The sequence below is a fragment of the Crotalus tigris genome, unplaced genomic scaffold (assembly GCF_016545835.1).
Source record: "Crotalus tigris isolate CLP2741 ecotype Arizona unplaced genomic scaffold, ASM1654583v1 scf7180000019068.10715455, whole genome shotgun sequence".
In the NCBI taxonomy this organism is placed as follows: Eukaryota; Metazoa; Chordata; class Lepidosauria; order Squamata; family Viperidae; genus Crotalus; species Crotalus tigris.
The window spans coordinates 3,745,494-3,773,400 of NW_024097358.1; the positions used below are offsets into that span (position 1 = coordinate 3,745,494).

At 41.6% G+C, this 27,907-nt stretch overlaps 1 protein-coding gene across 2 annotated transcripts in view; it reads left to right on the plus strand.

Moving 5' to 3' along the window:
- The window catches only part of LOC120315099 (cell migration inducing hyaluronidase 1), a 111,656-nt gene that overhangs the window by 71,628 nt on the left and 12,121 nt on the right, over positions 1-27,907 (plus strand). For both annotated transcript variants that reach the window (XM_039358850.1, XM_039358851.1), the window contains exons 9-18: positions 56-174; positions 4,827-4,968; positions 5,870-6,061; positions 15,270-15,445; positions 16,080-16,289; positions 19,040-19,245; positions 21,340-21,409; positions 22,407-22,535; positions 23,384-23,469; positions 23,868-23,999. In XM_039358850.1, coding sequence (XP_039214784.1) covers positions 56-174; positions 4,827-4,968; positions 5,870-6,061; positions 15,270-15,445; positions 16,080-16,289; positions 19,040-19,245; positions 21,340-21,409; positions 22,407-22,535; positions 23,384-23,469; positions 23,868-23,999 — 1,462 coding nt within the window. The remainder of the gene's footprint in view (positions 1-55; positions 175-4,826; positions 4,969-5,869; positions 6,062-15,269; positions 15,446-16,079; positions 16,290-19,039; positions 19,246-21,339; positions 21,410-22,406; positions 22,536-23,383; positions 23,470-23,867; positions 24,000-27,907) is intronic.

Here is a 27,907-nt window from a genome sequence, read left to right on the forward strand (position 1 = left end):
GGCCCGTTGTGTCCAAAATGACCTTAATTTGAGTTGTTTCTCTTTTTTTCCCCAGATGTTGAGTGGACTGAATGGTTTGAGAAGCCAAAAATATCAAAATCCAAAGATGGAGAGAGACTCTCTGATTTAAGAGCTGCTCACCCAGAAATCTGTGATCATCCTATCGATCTCCAGGTATGTCATACGGAGTAATCATCCTCTTTCGTAGGGGGTCTTCAAACTTGGCAACTAAGACTGGTGGACTTCAACTCCTAGAATTGCCCAGCCAGTCATATTGAAGTTGAAGTCCACCAGTCTTAAAGTTGCCAAGTTTGGGAACCCTGCTCTATCATTATACCTGTTTCCCATAATTTGATTCTCTCTATACTGTAGATTTTTGGGGGCTGTAGATTTTTTTTTTTTTTTGCAGTTATCTGAGAAAAGTGAGGTTTATTTGATCTTATCTGCTTTGGGTGTGCTTGAATGGGATGGTCCTATGGGCAGATGTTATTGTATTTTGTATTGTATATTGTATTTTGTTGTTAATTTATATTATTGTGGTTGTTGTTTTGTTTTATTATTTTTTATTCATTAGACATGAACCTCAGTCAACTGAACATTCAAATTGGCTGGCCCTGATGGTTGACATGGGTTGCTACCAGCATCCTATTATTATTATTATTATTATTATTATTATTATTATTATTATTATTATTATTATTATCATCATCATTATCGTTATTGTTGTTGTTGTTGTTGTTGTTGTTGTTGTTGTTATTAGGCTGATAGATGGAGGTTCTCTCTCCAGATAGGAATGAGAGAGAAATTTGTACGGTTTGCATTTGAATGCAAATGTACTGAAGCATGAACAAATATGTGAAGCAAAACTTAAGCCTCATTTGAAAAATCACACTTTGCCATTTTTCAACCCAATTCTCAGTTTTCTTCTTAGAGAAACATCTCTAATATTCAAAATCTACATTGTCAGGAAAAGATGGTACTCAAATGCATACTGCTAGGGGAAACAGTTAGCAAAATTCTCCATGAAAAAAAAAATCAAGCAAAAACCTGGAGAAATGATCAGCTAAGCACATTAATGAACTTAAAAAAAAAAAGTAGACTTCAACCTATTGGATCTGAAAAAATGAAAAACGGGAAGACATTAAAAGCCACCCATCTGTACTTTCCAGTTGGCATGACCTACTGTTCCAATCATAAACTGGAAAATAGAAATAATTTATTTTGAAGTTTATGAGACCTTTGGGTTTTTCGATGGATGGGGTTCTGCTCAGTATTGGCAAAGTGTATTGTTTTACACAGGTTGGTGTGAGATGGGTGGTCTACAGCCAGCATGAAAACACCTAAGAGTCATGGATCCCAGCTTTTTGGGTCACGCTTGAAATTTGCTGTTTCAGAAAAATAGAATAACAGAATTGGAAGGGACCTTGGAGGTCTTCTAGTCCAACCCCCTGCTGAAGAAGGAGACCTATCTCATTTCAGACAAATGACTGTCCAAACTTTCACCCTACAAGATTGCATCCTACAGCTGAAGTGCCAATGCAACCTGTACACAGAACATAGAACATAGAATAATAAAATTGGAAAGGACCTCATCTACTAGTGCACCCCCGGCTTGAGCATGAGACCCTATATCATTCCAGACAAATGGTTGCCCAGTCTCTTTTTGAAAACCTTCAGTGATGGAGTACCCACCACTTCTGAAGGCAAGCCATTCCATTGGTGGATTGCTCTCACCGTTAGGAAATTTCTCCTTAGTTCTAGGTTGCTTTTCTCCTTGGTTAGTTTCCATCCACCGTTTCTTATCTGGCCTCTTGGTGCTTTGGAAAATAGATTGACCCCTCTCGTTTTTTTAGGAGCCCCTCAAATATTGGAACAGTGCTATTATGTCTCCCCTAGCTCTTCTTTTCACTGGACTAGACATACCCAACTCCTGCAACCGTTCTTCATATGTTTTAGCCTCCAACCCTCTACCCAGGTTTGTTGCTCTTCTCTGCACTCTTTCCAAAGTCTCAACATCTTTTTTATATTGTGTGAACACTTCCTTTACTCAAGCAACACTTTTAACAGTTGAACATCTCCCCTCCCAAACTATTATTGAGAGAGAGAGAGAGAGAGAGAGAGAGAGAGAGAGAGAGAGAGAGAGAGAGAGTGAGAGAGAGAGAGAGAGAGAGAGAGAGATGTACACCCAAGTACATTTTTAGTTTTTGCTGTTTTGCTCTGTTTTTTTGTCGCAGATGCCAAGAAAGTTAAACAGTTAGTATGTCCTCCTTTTTCTTTCCAATGGATCTGTGTCCTTCTTTGTCTACCCAGCTTCTAAGTCCAATGGAGGATTAGAGCACAGCTCTTCCCACTCCTAGTCCAATTTTTACCACAACTTCTTACTGGCTGTCATATGTGGTCACTTTCTATCTAAAAAATTTAACTTTTAAATATTTTAACTTAGATGTAATTGTAAGCCGCCCAGAGTTACCCAATGGTAAATTTTTCGTGGAACAAGCAGAGGGTAATGTGTGCAACATGTGTGTTGGGTGCAGTCACTCTTTAAGTCCTCTCTGCCATGTCTGATATCGATAATCCCTCTGTTTTGAAAAGCCAACTAATTAAGAAAATTCCATTCTTCTGTCACGGATGGATCAGAAGCCACCACGCTGCCAATCATAACAAATAATCCCATCCTAAACCATTTCATAATGATTTATCATCGTTTAACAACGATGAGTCAGTAATCTGCCCGGTTCCAAAAATGCTCCAAAGTTTTCACAGATTTCCGCGAAGAACTTGGCATCACTCAATAAAGCAAAGCAAAAATCTTGAATACACCCCTGAGGGACGGCAACTTGAAAGAAGAGATTTGCCTCAAGCCATCAAAGGAGCCTGTGACCCATAGATTATTTTCATAGAGAACAACCTGCTGCTTGTTATGTTGGATTTGCTCCTGGATACACCTAGAATCGATCATTCTTCTGTCAGAATTGTTATTCTCGGTCTTCTTGCTGAGTTGTCTTCAGCACGTGGCTTTCAGTCTGGGTGTCATTAGGCCTGTGTGCCTTTTAAACAAGTGGCAGCATGAAACAAAAAGATATTTGAGTCAATCAGGAGATTTGAGTCAAAAGGCATTTGAACCAACATCTATTTTTTTTTTAAAAAAAAATTACTGATACAAGTCCCAGCACAAGTCAAAATGCTTGGTCACGTATCCACTTGATGGAAGCAGACTTTGATTTTGCTTGTCCCATATTCTGTTTTAAGTGCAATGGGATGGTGATGATGAGGCTATCCTGTCTCAGGATAACTTACAGGCTGTTAAATTCATGAGGCAAAATCTTTGAGAATTAGAATTTGATATGTCTGTTTTGAGGCTACCTGATTATCGGAACTCGGTGTAGCTAATTATTCAAAAATAATAAAAAAGAAAAGGGAATATGACCAAGAGAACACTGGCCCCATAACACATCATAAATCAAAGCCTGGGAGAAAAAAAATTGTGAAAAATCAAAAAGGTGTGGGATTACAGATCTGCAGGGGGGATATCATTGAAGAGAGAGGTACTACCAATGTGAAGACCCACTTCCTGGTCCCTTAAGATGCCATAGTTTAATCAGTTTGACCCGAGCAAGAACAAGTACAAACTTAAGAAATAATGTATTCCCTGCTTTGAATTATTTACAAAAAATAATAAAGGCTGGATGAAAATCCCATCAATAAATAAAAGATGGAAGTGTTAACAGCTGGCAGGTTATTTCTATGCATCCCATCAGTTTAAAATAGGAATCTTGCAATATAACGAAAGAGCCTGGGGCAATTAGAAGGCCTTTGGTTTGGGATGAAAAGAAGAAAAAGTTGGTGGTGGATAAAATCTTTCGTTCCGAAGTGCATTTCAGGGCCACCAGTTAAAAAAAAAAAAAAAAATGTCCATTTTAAGTGTAAGGAACTTTCCTTGGAATGTTCTAGAGCAGTGGTTCTCAACCTGTGGGTCGGGTCCCCATTTGGGGTCAAATGACCATTTCACAGGGGTCACCAACCAACTCAGTCCGCCATTTTTTCCCCCCTTTTCCTTAGCTGTGCTACTCCCTTTTATTCTATTGGCTTTTGAAAGCCAATAGAATAGACTCTCTTGAATAGAGTCTAATTCTATTGGCTTTCAAAAGCCAATAGGAATTGTCCAGGCTGTCTCTGCCCTGCTGAGCCCGCCAAAAGTCCCATTCTGCAAACAGTGCTGCACCAGTTGAGTAGTCCTTGACTTATGACCAGTTGAGTAGTCCTCGACTTACGACCGGTTGGGGGTCACGACATTAAAAAGGTTGAGAACCACTGTTCTAGAGCACAAAGCATCTAATGATGATCTTAAGTTGAAGAAATGAATGGGTTCAGTGGTGGGATTCAAATATGGGAACAACCGGTTCTCTGTGTGGATGCCGCTTCTGGAAGTCCATTCTGGGCCTGGGCAACAAAAAATTAGCTACCAGTTCTACCGAACTGGCGCAAACCAGCTGAATCCCACCACTGAATGGGTTTTCCATAACTATGGTCCAAAGCCAAGAACTGCTTGTTAAGGCTCATTTTATGACCTCAGACCTGGGAGGACCCAGTAGAGATCATGGGAAATACACATTCTGTGTTTGTCACAGTGCCTTCGAAACAAATTCCTCTTCCACTCAACTCGCTGCAATGATTTAGATAAGAAGTTACCAGGCAGAAAATGCTTGTTTTTCTCCTTCTCACAAGTGTTACTGAGCCTATAGTTCCAGTTGTTGTTGTGCGAGCTGTTATCCTTGATGATCATACGTTTGGCAATTATTGTGTTTGCGTTTTGATTCTCCTCCCAGGCGGTCACACTTGAGGGAACGAAACTGGCAACTGAGGTCCTATACAAAAAAGGCCATGATTATAGGTTTTTTTGCCATGGCCCAGAGCAGACGGAGAAAGGCTGTCATAACTACAGAGTGCGCTTCTTATGTGGCCAATCTGGTAGGTGACTCATTCTCGAACGTTGAGCACAGTATAATTGGGAGGAAACTATTTTGAAATTTGCTCTACTGATCTATACATTCTGAAGGCAGCAGGGTTTTACCTCAGAGACTTAAGCAGAAATGCAGTTTTTGCCCCAGTCTAAAGCTTTGGGGTTTCTGCAGTAGCTTCTGTCACACAAATGCTTTCCATTGCCAACTTGGCTTTCCATTCTCTGTATCAGGTTACTAGTCTTCATGCAGCTCTCCCAGCTGTTGAAGTACAGAGCATATAAGGGCTGACTCTAAAAGGTCATAGAACATGACAGAGTCCTGGGATGGCACAAAGGGCTATACTACTTGTGCATTTGTGGTTTCTTTTTTTTTTTTTTTAGAAAACTCCAAATAGAAAACAAGTACAGCCAAGTGAAGTCGAACATAGTCTTTCCCCGCCATGCTAGTTTTCTACACGCATGGAATATTTTCTTGAGGGCATTTTGTTCGGTATGAATGGCAGTCAATAGGCTACCATCCACGCAGAGGCCCTTCTGCTTTTTTCTCAAGGTTTTGTTAAGGGAGTGGAATGGAAGATAGGGACACCTCACACTGTTTTCCATAATGACTATATATGCAAACTCTCTCTGTGTGTAAATAACAATAACGACAGCTTCCTGGTTATAATCATCAGATCTACGTGGTAGATTGTGGCTAAACATAGGAGCTACTTATTGTGCTTCCTGAATAAGAGGAAGACACACAAATCTAACCTGTGGTTGACAGCAACAGCTGTCTTGTCTTTCCAAAATCCTTGTTTGAGGAGTAAGAAACATGTTTGGGCCATGGGGAATTGGAGAAGGAGAACATGAGATGTTTCTCTGCACTTCCTATCCTCATCCACTTTCTTTCCCTTGTTGGCTTTTCAGTAAGACCCAAGCTTACCATGCGGGTGGATACCAACGTGAACAGTACAATCCTAAGACTGGCTGATAATGTGCAGTCGTGGAAAGTGGGAGACAAGATCGTGGTGGCCAGCACGGACTACTCCATGTACCAAGCTGAAGAGTTTGAGCTTTTGCCCTGCAGAGCCTGTAAGCCCAACGAAGTCAAAGTGGCAGGTAGGGCTGAATGGATCATGCTTTGAAGGAGAGCTAAGACCCTGTGTTTGTGTGGGTATCTCTGGGGCTGAAAGTAATAATAATAATAATAATAATAATAATAATAATAATAATAATAATAATAAAGTTGGAAGGGACCTTGGAGGTCATCTAGTCCAACTCACTGCTCAGGCAGGAAACTCTACACCATTTCGGACAAATGGCTGTCCAGTCTCTTCTTAAAAACTTCCAGCGTTGGAGCATTCACCACTTCTGGAGGCAGGTTGTTCCACTGGTTAATTGTTCTAACTGTCAGGAAGTTTCTCCTTAGTTCTAGGTTGCTTCTCTTCTTGGTTAGTTTCCATCCATTGCTTCTTGTCCTACCTTCAGGCGCTGTGGAGACTAGCTTGACTCCCTCTTCTTTGGGGCAGCCCCTGAGATATTGGAACACTGCTATCATGTCTCCCCTCGTCCTTCTCTTCATTAAACTAGACATACCCAGTTCCAGCAGCCGTTCCTTATATGCTTTAGCCTCCAGTCCCCTAATAGTAATATTGGTAGTAGTAATATTACTAAATATTAAGTTACATCGTTGATCTCTTGTTCTCGACGTACAATAGCAGTAGCAATAGCACCTAGACTTATGTACTGCTTCATAGTGCTTTGCAGCCCTGTCTGAGCAGTTTACAGAGTCAGCCTATTTGCTCCCAACAATCTGAGTCCTCATTTTACCAACCTCAGAAGGATGGAAGGCTGAGTCAACCTTGAGCCGGTTCAGCATCAAACTTCTGGCAGTAGGCAGAGTTAGCCTGCAATAGCAGTAGCAATAGCACTTAGACTTATATACCGCTTCATAGTGCTTTGCAGCCCTCTCTAAGCAGTTTACAGAGTCAGCACATTGCCCCCAACAATCTGGGTTGCTAATGTATTGATTTTGGAAAATAACTGCTTTCTGACCAAGCAGATAGTTTGTGGGTGCAATTTATCTCTGCTCTGCCAGCTCGTGCGGGGTGTAGAGAGAAGATATTTTCTTTCTTCCATGCCTGGCCCAGAAAGCAAGTGGGCTGGCTGGCAAAGGAAGGACTGAATGTTTGTGAACTCATCTACATGGAATTCGCGATCATATGTGAGGCATGTTGTGGCCATAGGCAGTCAGGTGATGTGACAAGGATACGGTCAAAAGTAGAGAGAAGAAGCTGGAACTGAATGTGGAAGAATAGAAGAACCCAACTGCCAATAAATACTGTAGTATGATTACTGGGTAATCTTAGACAGTTTGGTGTAGTGGTTATGGCATCAGACTAGAAACTGGGAGATTGTGAGTTGTAGCCTTAGGCACAATGCCAGTTAGGTGACCTTGGGCCAGTCACTCTCTTTTGGTCCTAGGAAGTAGCCAGTGGCAACCCACCATGGAACCCTTGCCAAGAAACTGCAGGGACTTATCCTGGCAGTTGCCAGGAGTCACACTGATTTGAAGACACACATACCACACACAAACACACACACAACCTGCAAAAGGTAATCCCTTCTACTTTCCAGAATAGATGTAAAGTTACTCAGATAATTTGAGTAAGATGTTTTTCAGCACTAATGCTCTATAGTTGGATTCCTCCATTGTGCTCAATATTCAAAAGTTGTAGGTGCTCCAGGAGGCTTTTAAGAAGAGATTGGACCATCATTTGTCTGGAGGTTTAGAGTGTATAGGGTCCTCTGCCTGAACAGGTGGTTGGACTAAAAGACATTCCAATTCTGCTATTCTGTTCCTATGATTCTGGTGTTTTCTTCTGACTATGAGTCCATACAATTGTAGCTTATTCCAAAACCATGTTTTAGCCCACTAGAGCTTTGGGTGATCTGTCAACTAAGGGGGATTAATGCCGGGTGGGACTGTTGATGCCTCTTTGACTTTGCAAGGAAATTGGATTGGATAAGAAAGGAAGAAAGGAAGATCAGATCAGCCCATACCTCTGTCACAGTACAGGTCATCCTTAAATCACGAATCCCGTTAACTCTGATGCAAGTGGCTCAGTAGGAACTACCGCGTTTTGGGGCCTGTGGTTGCCAGGGTTGAAAGAAAGTGGATGACTTGTGCCAAGAAAAATATTTTTGTGGGTTTTTTTAAATGCATCATAGCCTCATGACTAAAGATGGCAGGCAGCTTTCTGCAGGGAAAGCGTCTCTACAGTTCTATTTTCGTTGTCCTCTCCCTTTGTTCAGCAACACTTATGTGATTGGAAAAACCACACTAAATGAGCGTGGCCCCCAAAGATATCCAGAGATAATAAAAAGAAAGCGGAACGTTGAATGTCTTTCCTAAACTCCAGGCACATCTGAAAAAGAAGGTGGTGGGAAGGGGCTGAAGAAGAAGGACATCTTAAAGAATTCCTTCCTTTTGCTTGTCCCAAGAATAACAGAATAACAGACTTGGAAGGGACCTTGGAGGTCTTCTAGTCCAGCCCCCCGCTCAAGCAGGAGACCCTATACCATATCAGACAAGGGGCTGCCCAGTCTCTTGGCAGAATAGCAGACTTGAAAGGGACCTCGGAGGTCTTCTAGTCCAACCCCCTGCTCAAGCAGGAAACCCTTTTCCATTCCAGACAAGTGGCTGTCCAGTCTCTTTTAAAGAGCCTCCAGTGATGGAGCACCCACAACTTCTGAAGGCAAGCTGTTCCACGGGTTAATTGTCCTCACTGTTAGGAAGTTTCTCCTTAGTTACTGCTTTGTTCCTTCCCATTGATTGGTTTGCATTGCATTGCAGACCCAAAGCCACACGTGGATCTGTGGTCCAGGATTTAAAAAAATTACTTAGATTTCTAATGCTTTTCTCCGGAATGGTTGGGTTACAATAAATACCTCTGCCAGTATCCACAGACACCAATATTTTCATATTCTCTGCACAGAATATTTGGTGAACGAAGGGAGCTATTTTGGAACAATTTAAAGTTGTGGTATAAACAGCCTTTCAGAGGAATCAAGTCACTTTTGTTCACCAGTAGGAAAGACCATGAAATTGCTTATTTAAAACCGTGGGCACCCTTTCTCCTTCCTGCCAATCTGCTCTTTAAAGTTAAGGCAATTTAACATTGATGGTTCATTTCAAGAAAGCCATCAAAACAGATTAGACATTTAGCATCTGAGGGTGTTTTTTGTTCATTCCCATAAAATAGCTGTCGTGAGAGGAAGGTTATCTCCTTACAAAAAAACACTGGCAGACTTGATGGGGATGGCTAAGAACACCCAATTATCAGAAAGCAAACAGCTACCAGTCACTCAGAGTTGGTTTCTATCAATTCAATTTATCTTTGTCTTCTTTTTTTTTCCTGTTGGCATCCTTCCAACGAAAGTACTAAGTTGTAGCTACCTGCTCTCTTTATTTCTCAACAATATCTCCAGGGCAGATTTAGATCCCAAAGCACTTTTAGAAATAATTATGATACAAGAAGGCCTGGACTTCGTAATATGCCAACTTTCCGTTCCTTTTTTTTTTCTTTCTTTCTAAAGCCAAGCATGTTAAATGAGTAGATGAAAAATAAAATCCCCGTGAGTGAAGGAAACTAGGGGTTTGCACATTGACATCTTCACCACTTCCTTATTACAACAACTCTTCGACTGCATTCACAAAAGACTTTTTGATTTGATTATGATTTTAGTGGCTGCATTTGCACCACAAGCAAGGTTGGGTTAGTTTTAACTTCCCCAGCATGTTGTGCTTGTTTAGTTTATGGTTCAGAATATTATACAGATCCAAAAAAAAACCTGAATTGGTTCAAGAAACTAACTAAGAGTGTTGTGGGAATTCAAACCCATATTCACCTTATGTCTATCAACCAGAGAACTTGGAAGCCCAGTTCTTTAAGACTTTAAGAGGACTTTGAGAGCTCTGGAAGTTGTAGGCTTCTAACTGGAGACCCACAACATATCTCTTTTGCTGGACCTGATGGGATGGGCAGGTGTGATCAGGAAGAGGTGATCCCTCAAACAACCCAATCTCAAACTTTGAAGGGTTTAAAGTCAGAACCAGGAAGCCTAAATTGGACCTAGAAGCATACTAGCAACCAATACAGCTCACAGAACAGAGGTGTAACTTTAGGGCACACCTAATTGGCTGAGCAATTGCATTCTGAACCAGCTGAAGATTCCAGATACGCTTCAAGGGCAGCCCCATGTAAAACACATTAAGGTAGTCCACCCAGGCGATGACTAGGGCACGAGTGACTACAACCAGATATCAGCAGCCTTCTCCAGATCTGACTTTCCTCATGGGAAGAGAAAATTATTGATGAAGGAACCGATTTCCTGAAGTTCCTTCCTCAACACTCCAGCCCCACAACATTCAATGTCCTTTCTTTTAATGATTGCTATGCTGAAATTTGGTTGCCGTTGCAAAAATATAGGAGGAAAAACGTGTTCAAAAGAAAGTTTTCTTTAGTAAAATAAAATGGAACGAGAACTAGTTTGGCATCAAAAAATATAGGACGATTTTTGTTTTCTAAACAGCCCATGACAGGCAAATGGGTAAAAGGAAATAGTTCCTTTATTTGAGATATTTCAGTTTTCCTATCTGTATCAGATGTGGGTTTTCCTGAGTTGAGAGTTTTCCACCTTCTGTGAAGGAGGCAATGCTTTTGATGCTTTACATCCGGACTTTACTGAATTGGAGACTTGGAGCAAAAGCAGACAAAGGACTACAGGAAAGCAGGAAGGGTGGTTCTGAGAACAGGAGATCAAACAAAACCTAAAGCCCCAGCCATTATCTTTAGACTTTTAACTACGTGGAGGTGAGGCTGCTTTCAAATCTGGGGGGAATCGAACGTGGACGGAAAGGATGCAATGCCCTTTTTTCATGCAAGAGATAAAACTGCGAATCAATTGGCAGACAAAATGATCAGAGAGACTAGTCTGATTTTTTTTTTTTTAAGAAGGCTGTTTCCAGTTTGGTTTTGCAGATATCTTTGACCCTGAACTGGGCAACACCAAATGGGTTATCCATTATTGTTGTTGTTAATTGCGAAGTCGTGTCCGACCCGTCGCGACCCCATGGACAATGTTCCTCCAGGCTTTCCTGTCCTCTACCATCTTCTGGAGTCCATTTAAATTCACACCTACTGCTTCAGTGACTCCATCCAGCCATCTCATTCTCTGTCGTCCCCTTCTTCTATTGCCCTCAATCTTTCCCAGCATTAGGCCCTTCTCCATTGAGTCCTTCCTTCTCATTAGGTGGCCAAAGTATTTGAGTTTCAACTTCAGGATCTGGCCTTCTAAAGAGCAGTCGGGGTTGATCTCTTCTAGGACTGACCGGTTTGAAAGCCTTGCAGTCCAAGGGACTCGCAGGAGTCTTCTCCAGCACCATAGTTCAAAGGCCTCAATTCTTTTGCGCTCAGCCTTTCTTATGGTTATCCATAGATTTCTGCAAAGGTTTACGTTAAAATCCATGGGAATCCTAACAGTATGCAGAAAGTGTATGGGACGTCTGAAATCAGAGGCAGGCTTGGTTTACCAAGGCCTGGTTCTCCGTTGTGCATTCTTTAAGAAGCAATAATGCCACATTTTTGGGGGGGAGGGGTGCAGTGAACTAGCGCAGAGGTCCCCAACCTTTTGGGCACCAGGGACCAGTTCTGTGGAGAAAGGTTTTTCCATGGACCGGAGACTGAATGGTTTTGTGTGCTGCCTGCATCACACAGATGGAGCTTTGCTTGTTTGTGCAGATCAGTTGCTGGCATGCCGCAGCCCAGTACCGGTCCATGGACTAGGGGTTGGGGACCCCTGGACTAGTGGTTAAAATGCTGGGCTTGTCGATTTGAAGGTTGGCAGTACTATGTGATGGGGCAAGCTTCTGTTATGGCTCCAGCTCCTGGCAACCTAGCAGTTTGAAAGCATGCAAATGCAAATAGATAAATAGGTACCAATGAGAAGGGAGCACCATTCTGTAGCCTCGGCGTATAATCATGCCAGCCACATGTCCACAGAAGTGTCTTCGGACAGTGCTGGCTCCCTCAGCTAGGAAATAGAGGTGAGTCCTATCCTGTAGAGTGGGACATGACTGGACAGGGGAAACCTTTACATTTTTTTAAAAAAATGCCAGTTTTGCCCTTCACAACTGGCTAAAGTTCAAACACACCCGTAGTTGTGTTCACTCAACATACTGAAATGGATTAGATTTAGCAGAATCCATTTGCCCCAAATACAGCATTTGGCTTGGTAGAGGACAGGAAGACCTGGAGGAACGTTGTCCATGGGGTCGCGATGGGTCGGACACGACTTCGCAATTAACAACAACAACAACAACAGCATTTGGCTAGGTGGTTTTGTGGCCAAGCATGTTGTGTGAGGGCTTGGCTGATTTGGCTGGCTTATCATCCAGTGCCTTGTGAAAACAGATTTGTTCAGAAACCAGTTTAGGTTATGCTCATGTAATGAATGCAGACAGGTAGATAGGAAGTAAAGCAAGCAATGAGAGTGCTTATTATAAAGATAAATATCTGAAGTGTTTTGATTTCTATGAGCTACTTCCTCAGAATGTGTGGTTCAGAAAATTCCATGCTAGGATGACACGTCTCCAGATGGATAATTTAAAAACATTTTAACATTGATTTATGTTCCTGCCTGATGTTTCACAACAACATGTCTTTCACAAAAGCCTTGTGTGATATGCCCCAGATCTTCGAAAGCTGTTCCTAAGAAGTTATTTTTTGTTTGATGAAAGAAGAAAGTGATTAAATACCTGGCTGGAGAATTCTCACAATGATATTTAATTTTAACAAATTAAATGCAAACCAAGTCAATCTTTAATTTTGTCTGCTTCCAATCACTGCTTTGATAGAGTATGATTGCTGCAAAACCACTCCAAGGCTAAATTTGGTCTTCAGTCTGGGGAAAGCAAGGCATCCCTCTGACTTTTCTTCTCAGATTCTCTCAATGCAAAAGCTTTTGCATGCATTTTTTTTTAAAAAAATTAGTAGCTACTGGCCAATCCCTTGAGAATTCTGCAAGGGATTGGTGAAATCCAGTACAAAGAGGTTTTGGGTTTTTTGCACCATCAGAAGGTTTAAATGAGTAGAGTAGAGTAGAGTAGAGTAGAGTAGAGTAGAATAGAATAGAATAGAATAGAATAGAATAGAATAGAATAGAATAGAATAGAATAGAATAGAAAGATTGTAGAATAGAGTGGAGTGGAGTGGAGTGGAGTGGAGTGGAGTAGAGTAGAGTAGAGTAGAGTAGAGTAGAGTAGAGTAGAGTAGAGTAGAGTAGAGTAGAGTAGAGTAGAGTAGAGTAGAGTAGAGTAGAGTAGAGTAGAGCTGGAAGGGACCTTAGAGGTCTTCTAGCCCAACCCCCTGTTCAAGCAGGAGAACCTATACCATCTCAAGACAGGTGATTGCCCTCATTTTTTCCCCCTCTCCTTCTGATTCAGTTCTTTCAGCAAAAGCCTTTAAGAAATAAAAATGGTTCCTTCCCCCTTCTTTTTTTTTACATTCACCTCTTTATTTAGTTGTTTCAGAGGTGATCTTAGTAAACAGGAGAATCTAAATTGGAAAGGTTTTGTGTAAAAAAAATACTTAATAACCCATCATGGATAAATTTTCTCTAATTTTAAGAAAAATAAAACAGATCAAGTTATACTGGGCCTTGAGTGATGCAGATTTTGCACGACCTGCAGAATATTGAAAAATCTCTCCAGGCTACTTCATTGTTATTGTTTTGTATGTCGTGTTATTTATTCCATTCAACATTTAATCTGACTACTGATACAATGCAAGATTTGATGCAAGTCTCAGCCTTAGCCGAAGGCTTGAATGGTAAACACGATTGGCCTTCAAGGACCAGGAAACAAAAACAAAACTAGAGGCATAATTTAAAGAGCCTTAGGTCGGATCCAGGAGAAATACAAACATACCATCTCTCTCCAGCTATTTCTTGTGCATATCCAGAGTTACTCATAGATGTGGTTGGATTATTTAATGCAGGACACCGTGCACATGTCTAGCTACTGCTCTGATGGCATCACTTCTAAATAAACTCATTTTTGCTGTGGGTATGTTTGCCATCAAACACGGCAATTCCTTTGAAGTTAATGGCTGTGATCATAAACATGGCATCACCATTTCTGAAGGAGAAAAACACACCTACCCCAAACTTACCTCAAACCACCCGTGGTTGTGTCTTTATCTCGGATCATGTCAAATCAGCAAAAGCACTTTGTGTAAACAAGGTCCAGCACATGAGGTATCAAGGAACCGCTTGCTACACATCCAACATTCTTGCAGGCATTTAACATTCTTCGCAGGTCTGGGCAGATAGCTAAGAAAACACGTGGTGCCTGAAAGCTGAGGCTAGCATAAAAAAAAAACCTTGCAGCTTCCAGGTGGATATTCTATAATCCACTTTTCTGGATCAGCGTGGCGGGTGTTTGAGCAAAGAGAACAGCTTGTTTGAAATATTTTTTGAACTTTTGGCATCATTCCTTCTGACAAACAAAATCCACTTTGTTACCCTGCAAAGTCACAAAACTTTGGACTTTGGAATAGATGTAGAGATCGTCCTTGATTTATAACTGTTCATTTGGTAGTCATTCAAAGTTACAATGGCACTGGGGAACAAAAGGGAATTATGACTGTTTTTCACTCTTAGGACCGTTGCAGCATCTCCATGGTCAAGTGACCAAAATGAAAATGCTTGGCAACTGACTCGTACTTATGACAGTTGAAGCAAACCCCAGAGTCACGTGATCCTCTTTTGCAACCGTCTGACAAGCAAAGTCAAAGGGGAAGCCAGGTTGACTTATCAACCGTGTTACTAACTTAACAACTGTGGCAAGAAAAGTTGTAAAATGGGGCAAAACTCATTTAACAACTGTCTTGCTGAGCAACAGAAATTTTGGGCTCAACTGTGGTTGTAAATCGAGCACTACCTGTATAGAAAGAGATAGAATCAAATATTTGTATGGTAAAATGTGGTAAGACACTGATAGGTCTTCATGATCTAGGCATAAAACTTGTGGGGTTTTTTGGGGTATGGGTATGGCTGTGTGTTTGGAAAATGGATTCAGTTTATTGAGGACAATGGATTTGCCCATCTTTTGCTGCTTTGTGTCTTCTTCTTCACAAGATGTCCTGGCCCCTTCCCAGCCTTTAGGACAGGTTCTTGGCCGTGCTGATCTATTTCTCTGTGAACCTCCCCCATTACGTTAATCTTTCCCCTTTTATGACACCTTGGATGTTATCCTTTCCCGTAGGAAAAGCCAGCTACCTTCACACAGGAGAGATAATTGATGGAGTTGATATGCGGGCTGAAGTCGGACTGCTAACCCGAAACATTCTAGTGATGGGCGAGATGGAGGCGAGATGTTACGCTTATAATGCTCATCTGTGCTCCTTCTTTGATTTTGATACTTTTGGCGGACACATCAAGGTACACTTTCTAGCTCTGCTCTGATTAAAGACTTTTGCTAGCTTTGTTTCTTTGGGCCTTTTTGCTTGAAACAGAAAGAAAGGAAATTTTAACTTTGGAACTGGATGGCTAGAACTATTTATGACTGCAGAAGCACTACGTGGTATGGTTTATTCTAGCTGAAAGAGACATTCTAGTTCATGCTTGTGTCTGTAGCAAAGAAAGTGGGAAGTTCCTCGTTTCTATAGCTGTTTTCCTCTTTTCGTCTGCATCCTCCAACTTTGCTTTTTTTCCCCCCCTGTAACACAAAATGCCAGTATCACCATCTTCTAGTCTGGAATCTTTAGAAGCTGGGGAAGATAGCATTGTAGCCCAGCACCCCTGGAGGGTGCCATATCAACTTTCTGAAATGCTGCAATTAACTTGTATTGGATTAGTATTGCAGTCTGGGCTCAATCTTTTCCATTGCTTCCTGTTAGGGGGAATTAAGAGACCCTGCTTATTTTATTTTCCTGTCCTTTAAAAAAAATCAGTATTTTAAATGACTTCATTTGGGCTGGATGCTGTTGATCATGTGTATTTTTAACCTACCTAAAAATGCAAGTTCAGACATTCTCATTCCATATTTTCACTGAATTATCTCTCTGTTCTCTAGATTGGACTTGGATTTAAATCTGTCCACATGGAAGGCGTGGAGTTGAAGCATATGGGCCAGCAGTTGCTGGGACACTACCCAATTCACTTCCACATGGCTCAAGACGTGGATGAGAAGGGGGGCTACCAGCCCCCTACGTATGTGAAAGATATGTCCATCCATCACACCTTCTCTCGTTGTGTCACCGTGCATGGCTCCAATGGTTTGCTGGTAAGATGCTGAGGTTTGACTCTCCTATTGCTGCAAACACGAGATGCTATTAGGTAGAGAGAAATTGACAGGTTTTCTGTCTTTGACCTGCAAGGTGGTAAGGACCCATCCCACTTTGCATCTTAAGAAGACAGAACTCTTGGAATAGTTCTTCCAACAGGCATTCTTTATTAAGAGAAAATGGTTGCAGGCGTTCTAGATAGGACTTGGGGTCCAAGCTCTCCCATTCAAGGTTTTAAGGGGTTCCCCAGTAGCCCCACCCAATCACCCCCTTCTTCCAGCGACAGTCTCAGGCATTACATTCCCACACCCTTTTCCTTACTGCTGGCTGGATGGAGACTTCAGAGAGAACTACATGAAAGGTAATAGCCCCATTCTTATGGTTAGTCCTTTTGGTGATATCCACATTCAGTTGCTTTGAATTGTACTGAAGGAAGTGAGGGCCATAAAGCCCCTTTGTTCACCCCCTTCCCTTCATCGTATGACAGAATCCAGAGAAGGCAGAAATGGGGTTTTCTATAGTTGATAACTAGAGATGAAATATAATTGGATTCTGACAATTTGGATGAAAGGATGATGATCCCTTTTGCATCCTCAAAACATATGGCTGTCCTATCAGCCAGGATGGGACCATTCCCCATTCTTCTTCTAATTCCTCAAGACGCTCCTTAATCCATCACTTGAACTTTGTCTCTTTTTGGGGGTGGTTTAATATATTTCCAAACAGAGCTACACACACAACCAGGTAAACCTGCTGTAATAGATATATGTTGTCTTCTGTGTTTAGAAGCAAACTTAACCTCAAGCATCGAAAGCAGCTGGTTAAGTCAGTCCTGTTGGTTAGTTACTTGCTGTCAGTCCTTTGTTAACTGGAAGAGTTTTATTTGGACCTTTGGAGTACTGTATATTCATTGTTATTGTAGTTGTTTTGAATTGTTTTGGATTGCTGATATTTTTGTTTTGCTGTTAGCTGCTCCACCTCACCGCAGCAAGGTGGATCAGCATATCAATTGCTTAAATAACATAAATTAAATACAAGTTGCAGGTGCCATGTATATGAGTCATAGGCATGAGCCAGCCTCAGGATGAAGGCCACAGAGTTACATACACTGAAATGGGAGTGAACCTAAGCAAATTCAGTTGGGTTGACTTGAAGATTAGCTTGCAAGGAACTCCCAGAAGTTCTTTTCAAAAGGCAACTGGACTTTCTTGATTATTTTTTTTCCTTGAAAATGTTTTGCTTCAAAAGGAAGCTTTTTCAAGGGAAAAAAACCCAAGAAAGTACATTTGCATTTTGAAAAGCACCTTTGAGACAACCATGACCTGGATGATTGTGAATCTCTATAGGCATCTTTGTATATGGAGAACTGCAATTCTTTGGGGAAGCATCTATTCTATCAAAAGAACAAGGCTGCTCTCAAACATAGGAATTCATTTTGTATTGGGTCAAATTATACGTTCATCTAGGCTAATATTATTAACATTATTGGCAGCCATATCCAGTTTTTTCCAGACATACCTGTACATACCAGGGACCAAATTTTAGAGCAAAACCACTGAAGCACAACCCCCCCCCCCATTATAACAAAGCTGTACTAGCCTTTTCAGGATCCTGAAGTTGAAACTCAAGTACTTTGGCTACCTAATGAGAAGGAAGGACTGACTGGAGAAGAGCCTAATGCTGGGAAAGATGGAGGGCAAGAGAAGAATGAGGTGGCGGGATGGAGTCCCTGAAGCAGTAGGCATGAGCTTCAATGGACTCCAGAAGATAGTAGAGGACAGGAAGGCCTGGAGGAATGTTGTCCATGGGGTCGCAATGGGTCAGACACAACTTCGCAACTAACAAAACAACAACAACAACACTAGCCTTTTGGTCGAAATAAGTTTTTAGGAGTTTCTTTCAGCTAGTCTTTAACTGCATGGATTGTCTGCACAGGCAGCAAACGTTGCTAATGGGACAGCTTATCTGGTGTGAAAAAATACCATGCATAACTGAAACAGCCCCCCACCACACACACACACACACACACACACACACTCAGGATAGGCAAGTAAATCAGTCTGGGCTGCCTGTCTGGGCTGCCTGCCATCTGTACCAGTTAAAATGTAAAATGCTGCTCCGCTTGTAATTGAGGTTTTAAAGTGCGTTGCATTGCTGCTCTCCTCATTGCCCTCCTAAAGACTGAGGCTGCACAGCAAAATGTGACGTCTTAACATCCTGGCCCTGAGTTATGGGGAGCGGTGTTGATATTAATGGCTGCAGGGCCGCACATTCAGCCAGAAAATATTGATAGGCTCTCTCTCTATGGGGTGGAAGTGGTCTCTGGGTGTAAAATTTAATGAAGCTTGGCCAAGAGCCCGCTAAAGGGAAGAGTTTCCAGATGCATTTTGAGACTGGCCAACAATGACCGTTATTGCATCTGCTACCGGTAATTCCATTTTTAATTCATGGCTCTGGCTTGAATGGGAAAAAAGGGCCATCCCGTTCCTTTGGCTGACTTTTAAGCATTGCATCGTTTATAAATTCTCTGACTTAAAGCCGTGTCTTCTATCGGGCATATAATACTCGAAGGATTGAAGGAAGGAATGGGGGGGGAGAGGATTAGAAGAAAATTAAAGCTAATATCCTGATCCAGTTTATAGCTATCATAATCTACTGCAGGATGCCTTACATTGGTGAAGGAAAAGCCTCTTCTATGTGCTTGCTTTCATTAGTTTTCTGTCCATTTCATCTGTTTTTGTCCATTCAGATTAAGGACGTGGTTGGGTATGACTCTTTGGGTCATTGTTTCTTCACTGAAGATGGCCCTGAAGTACGTAATACCTTTGATCACTGCCTCGGACTTGTGGTGAAACCCAGCACTTTGCTACCGTCGGACCGGGACACCAGAATGTGCAAGACCATTACTGAAGATGCTTATCCGGGATATGTCCCCAAACCAAGACAGGATTGCAAGTGAGCAGGGAAACCTTTCATTTTTTTAATTATCTCTGGTTTACAGAATGTTGCACGGCTCGCTGAGCGTACAAGGAGCATTCGTAATCGAATGAAAAGTTTGTTGTTTTGCTTGCATGAAATAGCCACCTGGACGTTTGGTTCCAAAAAGGCCTTTTTCCATGAGGAAACATCAGACCAAATCAAAAACCTTTAAATTGTTTGGCTCTCCAGTGGGAAAATAGAAGTGCATGCTTAATTCATCATTCTGATTAAGAATGCCTAGCCATTATTTCAAACAAAGAATTAGCTTTTTGTTCATTGTTTTCCATATTCTTTTTTTTTTTTTTTGAGGGGGTATCATACATGCATGGTTTCTGGGCGTCGATTGAAGTGGATAAAATTCCATGAATACATCATACAGTTCTTAAATGAACAGCCCACTGGAATCAGGAAAATAGTTCTTCTACTTATCCTGGATTACTTTTCACAGAAAAATGCCAGAAGGAATTTTTCTGTCTTAGAAAGTAATGGAGAATAACAACCTCTCCCCAGGCCCATCCTTACTTTAATAATGCAGATGGCACTAACATATATTCCTTTCAATTTTGTTCTTTGCTCTTCTGAAATGGATTTTGAAGGACAAGGCTTCAACAGATGGATAGATTGCCTTTCTTGAAGACTAGCAACTTCTCGTTTTGTGCAGAGAAAGAAGAAAAAAGACATTTGGATCGAACAATACATTATTTGCAATGGAATTAGGCAGAAATTGATTAAGTAAATAAAATTTGCCTCCAAAGAAAGCTCGGACAAAAATTGACACGTGTTGCAATATATTATTCATCTTCCCAAGCACAAATCAAGTCAATATTCCAGTCCCATGTAAAGGAGCAGTGAACGTGCCTACTCTGCAAAACAATTCTGCTACTGGAGAATTAAAACCAAGTTGCCTGACAGAAAAAAAAGTGAACAGTGGAGGGGAAGAGACAGAACCCAGGGTGATGAAAGAAATTAAGCATCTGGAAAATTCTTGAAAATCTAGATATGGCAAAAGGCCAGAAAGAGCAAATGCATTGCCACTTAAGCCCACTAACCTAACTCTTTTGCAGATAGGCACATTCATAAAATAGAAATGATTTTTTTTTATAGCACCAGAGTTGTTTTGCAACATCACTCGGAATTTGTCCTGAAATTCCAGCAGCTTTTCAAACTTGGGATGAGATCTTTCCTTGCATGGACAATGGTGAAATGGAGAAAACGGGGCACCAGTGGGAGTGGGCTGGGATGGAGAGAGATGCCACAGGTCATTACACCGGTGTTTCTCAATCTTGGCAACTTTTAGGTCTGTGTTCTTCAATTCTCAATCTAAAACTTGCCTAGGAGAAACACTGCAGTTCATTAGCACTGATGATGTTACCTAGTTTGGGTAATAAAACGTCTGCAACCACGTTCAGAGAGCATGAAGGACACCTCACTGCATTACACAGTACAGAGAAGAGCAACAAAGATGATTAGGGGACTGGAGGCTAAAGCATATGAAGAACGGTTGCTGGAATTGGGTATGTCTAGTTTAACAAAGAGAAGGACGAGAGGAGACAGTGTTCCAATCTCTCAGGGGCTGCCCCAAAGAAGAGGGAGTCAAGCTATTCTCCAAAGCGCCTGAGGGCAGGACAAGAAGCAACGGATGGAAACTCATCAAGGAGAGAAGCAACCTGGAACTAAGGAGTAACTTCATGACAGTTAGAACAATTAACCAGTGGAACAACCTGCCTCCAGAAGCAGTGAATGCTCCAACACTGGAGGTTTTTAAGAAGAGACTGGACAGCCATTTGTCCGAAATGGTATAGGGTTTCCTGCCTGAGCAGGGGGTTGGACTCGATGACCTCCAAGGTCCCTTCCAACTTTATCATTATTATTATTATATACACTGTCTGTCACCAAGCTATCTCACCCAGATTTATTCTGATCCCTAAGCATACATCTCCTCTGCAGACCTGGCATTGGGAAAATGTTTGGGTTTTATTTTATTTTATTTATTTATTAAATGTATAGGCTGCCCATCTCACTGTCAAGCAACTGTTTTGCTTTCTCATACTTGGTTTTCTTATCCAACAGTGCCGTCTCAACTTTCTGGCTGGCAAACCCACACAACAACCTCATAAACTGCGCAGCAGCAGGATCCGAAGTGAGTGGGATGATTTTCGCTCTCAAGGCAAAAGTTTTCCGATGGGAACAAAGGTGGCTCTGCCATTTGGGCCTGCTTAGCGGGATGCGATTCTTTCATCCAACTTGGGTTGGGAACAAAACCTTGCTAACCTGTCAGCCAATCTGCAAATCATTTGTGTAAAATAACCCTCTTGTTTCCTAAGTAATTGCGAAAGACCCGCCCATTCTTAAATTAAAATGGATCGCACTCTAAACACACATAAAACATATTATTTTTCGGGTGTGGGAGAATTAGATTTCCTGAAAAGCATTACACAAAGATGTTTCTGTGCACATCGATTTTTCTTTCAGCACATTTTCCAATTGAGAGTCCAGAGCAGTGATTTATGCATAATTGTAATCAAGAGCTTCCCCAAAGCAGCTGATCTTATTGAATCTTTGTTTGAGATTGAATGATCCAAGAGAGAGTGGGAGAGTAATAGGCTTCAAAGGAACCCCTTTGATGTTCTTTTGATATAACTCTTTTTGCTATTGGAGGACTCCTGTAGGAGAAGCGAGCCTGAAACTGCAATTCGTTAAGTAGCTGACGGGAATTCTTGTGCACAACGATGCCAAGGAGAGAATGGAACAATGTACACAAAGAGGGCAAAAGGTCCTTCTCTTGTAGAGGGGATAGAAAGGTTAGCAGTTGCAGAATTGTATGTCACACAGAATTGTGGCCTTTGATCCCCTAGGACAGTGGTTCTCAACCTTTTTAATGCCTTTAACTACCTTTTAACTACCGGTAAGTCGAGGACTACGCAACCGGTTGTAAGTCGAGAACTACTCAAGTGGTGCAGCACCGTTTGCAGACTGGGGCTTTTGGCGGGCTCAGCAGGGCAGAGACAGCCTGGACAATTCCTATTGGCTTTTGAAAGGAGGGAGGGAGGGAGAGAGAAATTAGATTTTCCTCGTTTACATAATACCTCATGTAACCCAGGTCTGTCTTAGTCTGAAACTGTTCTTTTCCTTTGCAGGAAACAGGATTTTGGTTTGTTTTGCATCATGTACCAACAGGACTTTCTGTCGGAATGTACCCACCTGGCTATTCAGAGCACATTCCAATGGGCTTGTTTTATAATAATCGAGCCCACTCCAATTACCGAGTAAGTCCACCTGCCATGAAAACACACAAAAACTGCATTTTCTTTTTCCCCTTCCAATTTCTGAAATAGAAAGCTGTTATTGGTCACTGTTCATGCTCCTGTGAAATCAGTGGCAAACTTTCCTGCTGTCTTTAAACAAAGAAGAAAATGTGCAGATTCTGTTTTGTTACCTTGTGCTCCAAGTAGAGAGATAAAAAAAACCTGTCAGAGTAATGAATTTGAGATGGGTGGTGTAGCGGAGAGGAACAGAACGGAACAGAGAATGAAAAATAATAGAATAGAATAGAATAGAATAGAATAGAATAGAATAGAATAGAATAGAATAGAATAGAATAGAATAGAATAATGGAGTGGAACGGAACAGAGTGGAGCAGTATGGAATAGAATAGAATAGAATAGAATAGAATAGAATGGAATGGAATGGAACGGAACGGAATGGAACAGAGTGGAGCGGTATGGAATGGAATGGAATGGAATGGAATGGAAGAGAATGGAGAATGGAATGGAATGGAATGCAGTGGAGTGGAATGGAGTGGAGTGGAATGGAATAGGGAAGAGAATGGAGAATAGAATAGAATAGAATAGAACAGAACAGAACAGAACAGAACAGAACAGAATAGAATAGAAAATAGAAAATAGAAAATAGAAAATAGAATGGAATCATGAAATCTAATGATTCATGAAATTAAAAGGGAGTGCAATCCATTTTGCACCAGATAAGGCATCTTTTTTTTCCCGAGGTTGATATTGCAGACCCGCCCCCCAAAAAAGGTGCATACTTTCCCCAACATCTAAGAATTTATTAGAGTAGCTATTGCTTACCAGCTGCCTTCCCTCCTTCTCCTCAGGCTGGAATGATAATTGACAACGGAGTTAAAACAACGCCAGCATCAGCCAAAGACAAACGGCCAATCCTGACTCTGATTTCTGGAAGGTAAACTGATTTTGGTGGCCTTTGGTTTGGAGTGATAGTTGTTCATATCCATGGGAGATTTTGCATGGATTTGGACTTTTCTGAGTCTGGCAAAGAGGATGTGACCTGCCAAGCCATGAAACTTTATGACCTGGGAACACCTTTCCTATTCCAAGTCTCTGTCTTAAGTTCTCATTCCCTGTAAGTTTTCTAATCATCTTCAAGAATGCCGATTTACTTTTCTCTCCCCCCCTCTCTCATGCATCTCCCGATCCTTGAAGTTCTCTAATGAGAACTAGAAGCTTGACTTGGATGCAGGAACTTGTGACGGGCTGATATCAAAGCAGCCGACCGACCTCAAGGTGTTTCCTGAGAGAACTGAGATTGCTGATCCCCCTTTTTGCCTCTTGCAATTCCAGGTACAGCCCACACAAGGATGCTGACCCTTTGAAGCCCAGGGAACCGGCTCTAATTCAGCGTTTTATCGCTTACAAGAATCAGGACCACGGAGCATGGTTGAGAGGAGGAGATGTGTGGTTGGATGATTGCCAGTGAGTCTTACCTCTCTTCAGTCCCGTTTTTGCAGAAGCCGGACCGGGCTTAGTCTCCTTTCCCAAAGCCTTTCAACTGGCTGAGATTTAGGTGGAAATGAAAATCAGCAAGGCAACAGGCCCCTTGTTTTTGCAAATTCTGTGAAGCCTATGTCGGCGCATCGTGTGTGTTTGGTTCTGCACGTCGGTGTGCAGGCACCCTTTTACAATATGCCGCCGCAAAAGAGTTTTAAACAGACTCTTCTTCCTTGAAAGCAAAAACATAAGCAGCCGGTCTGGTGCTTTCATTTCATGTGGTCTCAAAGGATTGCTCAGAATTCCAGGCGCAGAGAAGTAAACATGCCGGATTAAGCAATTACATGTTTATTTTTAACATTTATTTACAATTTTCATAGCCTGCCCCAGTCCACAAGGACTCTGGGCAGGCTCCAGCAAAATCAGATGTCCGGGATTAGGTCTTGAAGATTTTTAATTCTCCAGTCCTTTAACCAATCCTCATTCCAGGGTTTTCTATGGGAGGGGGGGCTAGTAAAAAAAAAAAAAAGCAAAATGCTGGCATTGAAGCCCCACCCTAGTTTGCTTCCGTGAAAAAGGGGGCAGTTTCCGGGTTGCAATGACCATGATGACTTTGGTTGAACCCTCTGCAGATACCTTTGCAATCAGATTTATCCAAGATGCAATATGGTCTCCTGCCTTGGACAGTGGGTTGGACTAGAAACCTCCAAGGTCCCTTCCATCTCTATGATTCTATGTCCCCTGCTTTAAACAGAAACATTCATATTGTTTTTAAGTTTTAATAGAGCTCCACTCAAAGCTGACCCTCCAAGATTTCTTGTCTTAGTGAGATTCCACTTGACCCGGAGTCACCCCCAATTTCCAGGTTGCTACTCGCCTGCTGTAGAAGCCAAGGAGTGCAAGCACCTCTGCTGTGGTTATTTGACACAGGAAATTGCCCTCCTATTCAACAAACAATGGCTGTGCTGACTCCATCCATTCCACCAGGTGTTTGTGGTTACTGTGGCAAATTGGTAGCTTAACCTTCCCCAATCTAATATCTTCCAAATGTGTTAAGTCTGCAGTTGTTAGAAGTCCCAACCACTGGCTGGCTGCGTAGTTCTAGCACACCTGGATCAGCTCCTGTTGCAGAAATCTGAGCTTGGCAACACAACTCTGCAAAACACGTGACTGTTGTTTTGCTTCTGAGCTTCAGTCTGTTGGTATCTTGAGAACCAAGCCTGCATTTTAACTTCTCCTTCTTCTGGTCCAGGGGTCTTCCAACTTGGCCCTTTTATGACTGGTGAACTTCAATTCCCAGAATTCCTCAGCCAGCGGGCAAAACTCACTTAACAAAATTATCACTTAGCAACATAAATTTTGGGCTCAGTCGTGATCGTAAGTTGAGGTCTACCTGTACACACAGCCAAGCACTACCTCAGATAAGCAGGGATTAACATGAATATTGGTTAGTAACATTTCTGATTGTAATTGTCCAACAATCTACAAAAATCCAAAGTTAGTTTTAACAGCAATTGCCGAAAGAGAAACGAAATGAAAGCACTTGATGCTGGTAATTTAATTAGAATAGAATAGAATAGAATAGAACAGAACAGAACAGAACAGAACAGAACAGAATAGAATAGAATCTGGAAGGGACCTTGGAGGTGTTCTAGTCCAGCCTCCTGCTCAAGCAGAAGAACCTATACTGTCTCAGACAGGTGACTGTCTAGTCTCTTCTTAAAATCTCCAATGATGGAGTGCCCACAATTTCTGGGGGTAAGCTGTTCCACTCGTTGATTGTCCTCACTGTCAGGAAGTTTCTCCTTAATTCCAGGTTGCTTCTCTCCTTGATCAGTTTCCAATCATTGTTTTTCGCCCTTCCCTCTGGTGCTTTGGTGAATAACATGACCCCCTCTGCCTTGTGGTAGCCCCTCAGATACTGGAACACTGCTATCATGTCTCCCCCATTTCTTCTTTTCTTTAGACTAGCCAAACCCAAGTCCCACAGCTGTTCTTCGTATGTTTTAGCCTCCAGGCCTTTGATCATCATTATTTCTTCTTTGAAGGGCATACTCTTATATTATTTGATCAGGGTCACTCCCTCCCTTTCTTTCAAAAAGAGTTCACTGTAAAAATACCTCTAGATGGTACAATTACAGGATGACACATATCTTTCAGTGTAATTCTTATAACGAAAAAGATTCTGGGAATTTGGGGATACTGCTGCTACAGAGAACTAACAAGTCGCCTTAAAATAGGCCTTACTGTTTGTCCATCCTACTCAGTCTTGGCAGTTACATCTGGCAGTAACTTTCCGTGGTTCACGGAGAGCTTTTTCTCATCACCTGTAGCTGGTGCTTGCTTGTTTGTTTTTAATTGCAAATGCCAAGGATTGGCCTCCAGGCTTTTACACAGGGTGTCCTCTGAGTTGTGTTCCCTCTCCATGCAGCTCTTAATGTTTTTATTCATTCTTAGATGGACATCCCACCTTTCTTTTATAGACAGTGCACAGAATAGTGTACCTAATGCTCCTGTGTCCTATTTTCCCCACAAACCCAACTTTGTGAAAATGGGTTGGCCTGAGAGAGTGAAATTAGTCTGACTGGCTTTAATGTCTAAGAAAGCACTAGAACTCAAAATCTCCTGGTTTCTACTTTAGCAGCTAACCACAACTCTTGATGGTTGCATGTACATTTATAGGCATAAATCCTATTAAAACTAGGTTAAACATATAATAGACATTTAGCATTAAAACAGTCCTAAACTTTGCTTATCCTCTTTATCCCGCCTTTGCTTTCAAATCACAAAAGGCAGATTCTCCTTTCTGTTAACCTTTTGATTAGTAACGTCTTGGAACAAGGAGCTTTATTTACTCCAGCTTCAAACCACAGTGCAAGATGATGCTGCGTAGTTAATTTTAATTGCTACTGGACAACCAGTGCCTTGTTGAGTCATTGTTTGAGAGGTATTTCTTTAGCTGAATAGAAAAACAGAATGACCAAAGGCAGCCAAAAAAAAAAAAAAAAAAGCTGTGGAAGTAGGAGTGACTTCTGACTTCCTGCTGGCTTCCCCATTGAGTTTCCTTGTTGGGAATCTGGCAAGGAGCATCGGAAATCTCCTTCCCTTCCCTTCCCTTCCCTTCCCAGCAAGCAGGTTAGTGGCTGCTGCCGAGAGGATTATGAGACTGGCTAAGAAATCGTCATGGAACTTTGAAAATAAAGATCACGTGACCACAGCATCAGCTCGGCAGCACAGTAGCAGGCAGTAGCATGAAAGCAGACACAATTTTCTCAAATGTCATTCCCTTGGTAGTCATAGGTCCTGGGTGTTAGACACATTCTGTCAGTTAGCCCATTTGAGATACCTTGGCTGAAATTATTGTCCTATGATGCACTGTTTCACCCAGTTAAAAGTCATGACAACGAGACTTTTAGTCCAATATAGATTTAATACATATAAATGTGCCACAAGGCTGTGAAGGCTCACCAGAATAGGAAGTATCATATATAGGCTTGTTTCTCTTTCTTTTAGCCTTTGGGGTTTCCTTTCACCCAAACACCCCTTGTAATTGTATATTAACAATCCATTTGAATATCTCAGCTCTTTTTTTCTCTCTCTTCAAATCCCAGAAAGTTTTTTTTTTCCAGCTTGTTAAGTTTTTGGCAGTGTTTATCCAGGCCAAGTTCAAATAAGTTTCCAGGTTTCATAACTTAGGTATTTTTATAGCTGTAGGGATCTAGCTGTTTTTAATATTTGTTACTATACCAGAGCAACACTGTGTATGCTAAAGTATATTGCAATTGACATGATTTTTCATGGAAAGCAAGAGTAATTTGCTTTAGAGCAGGAACATCACTTGCTTGCTCTTTTAAGGCAGCGATTTTAATTTAATTTAATTTAATAATTTTAGG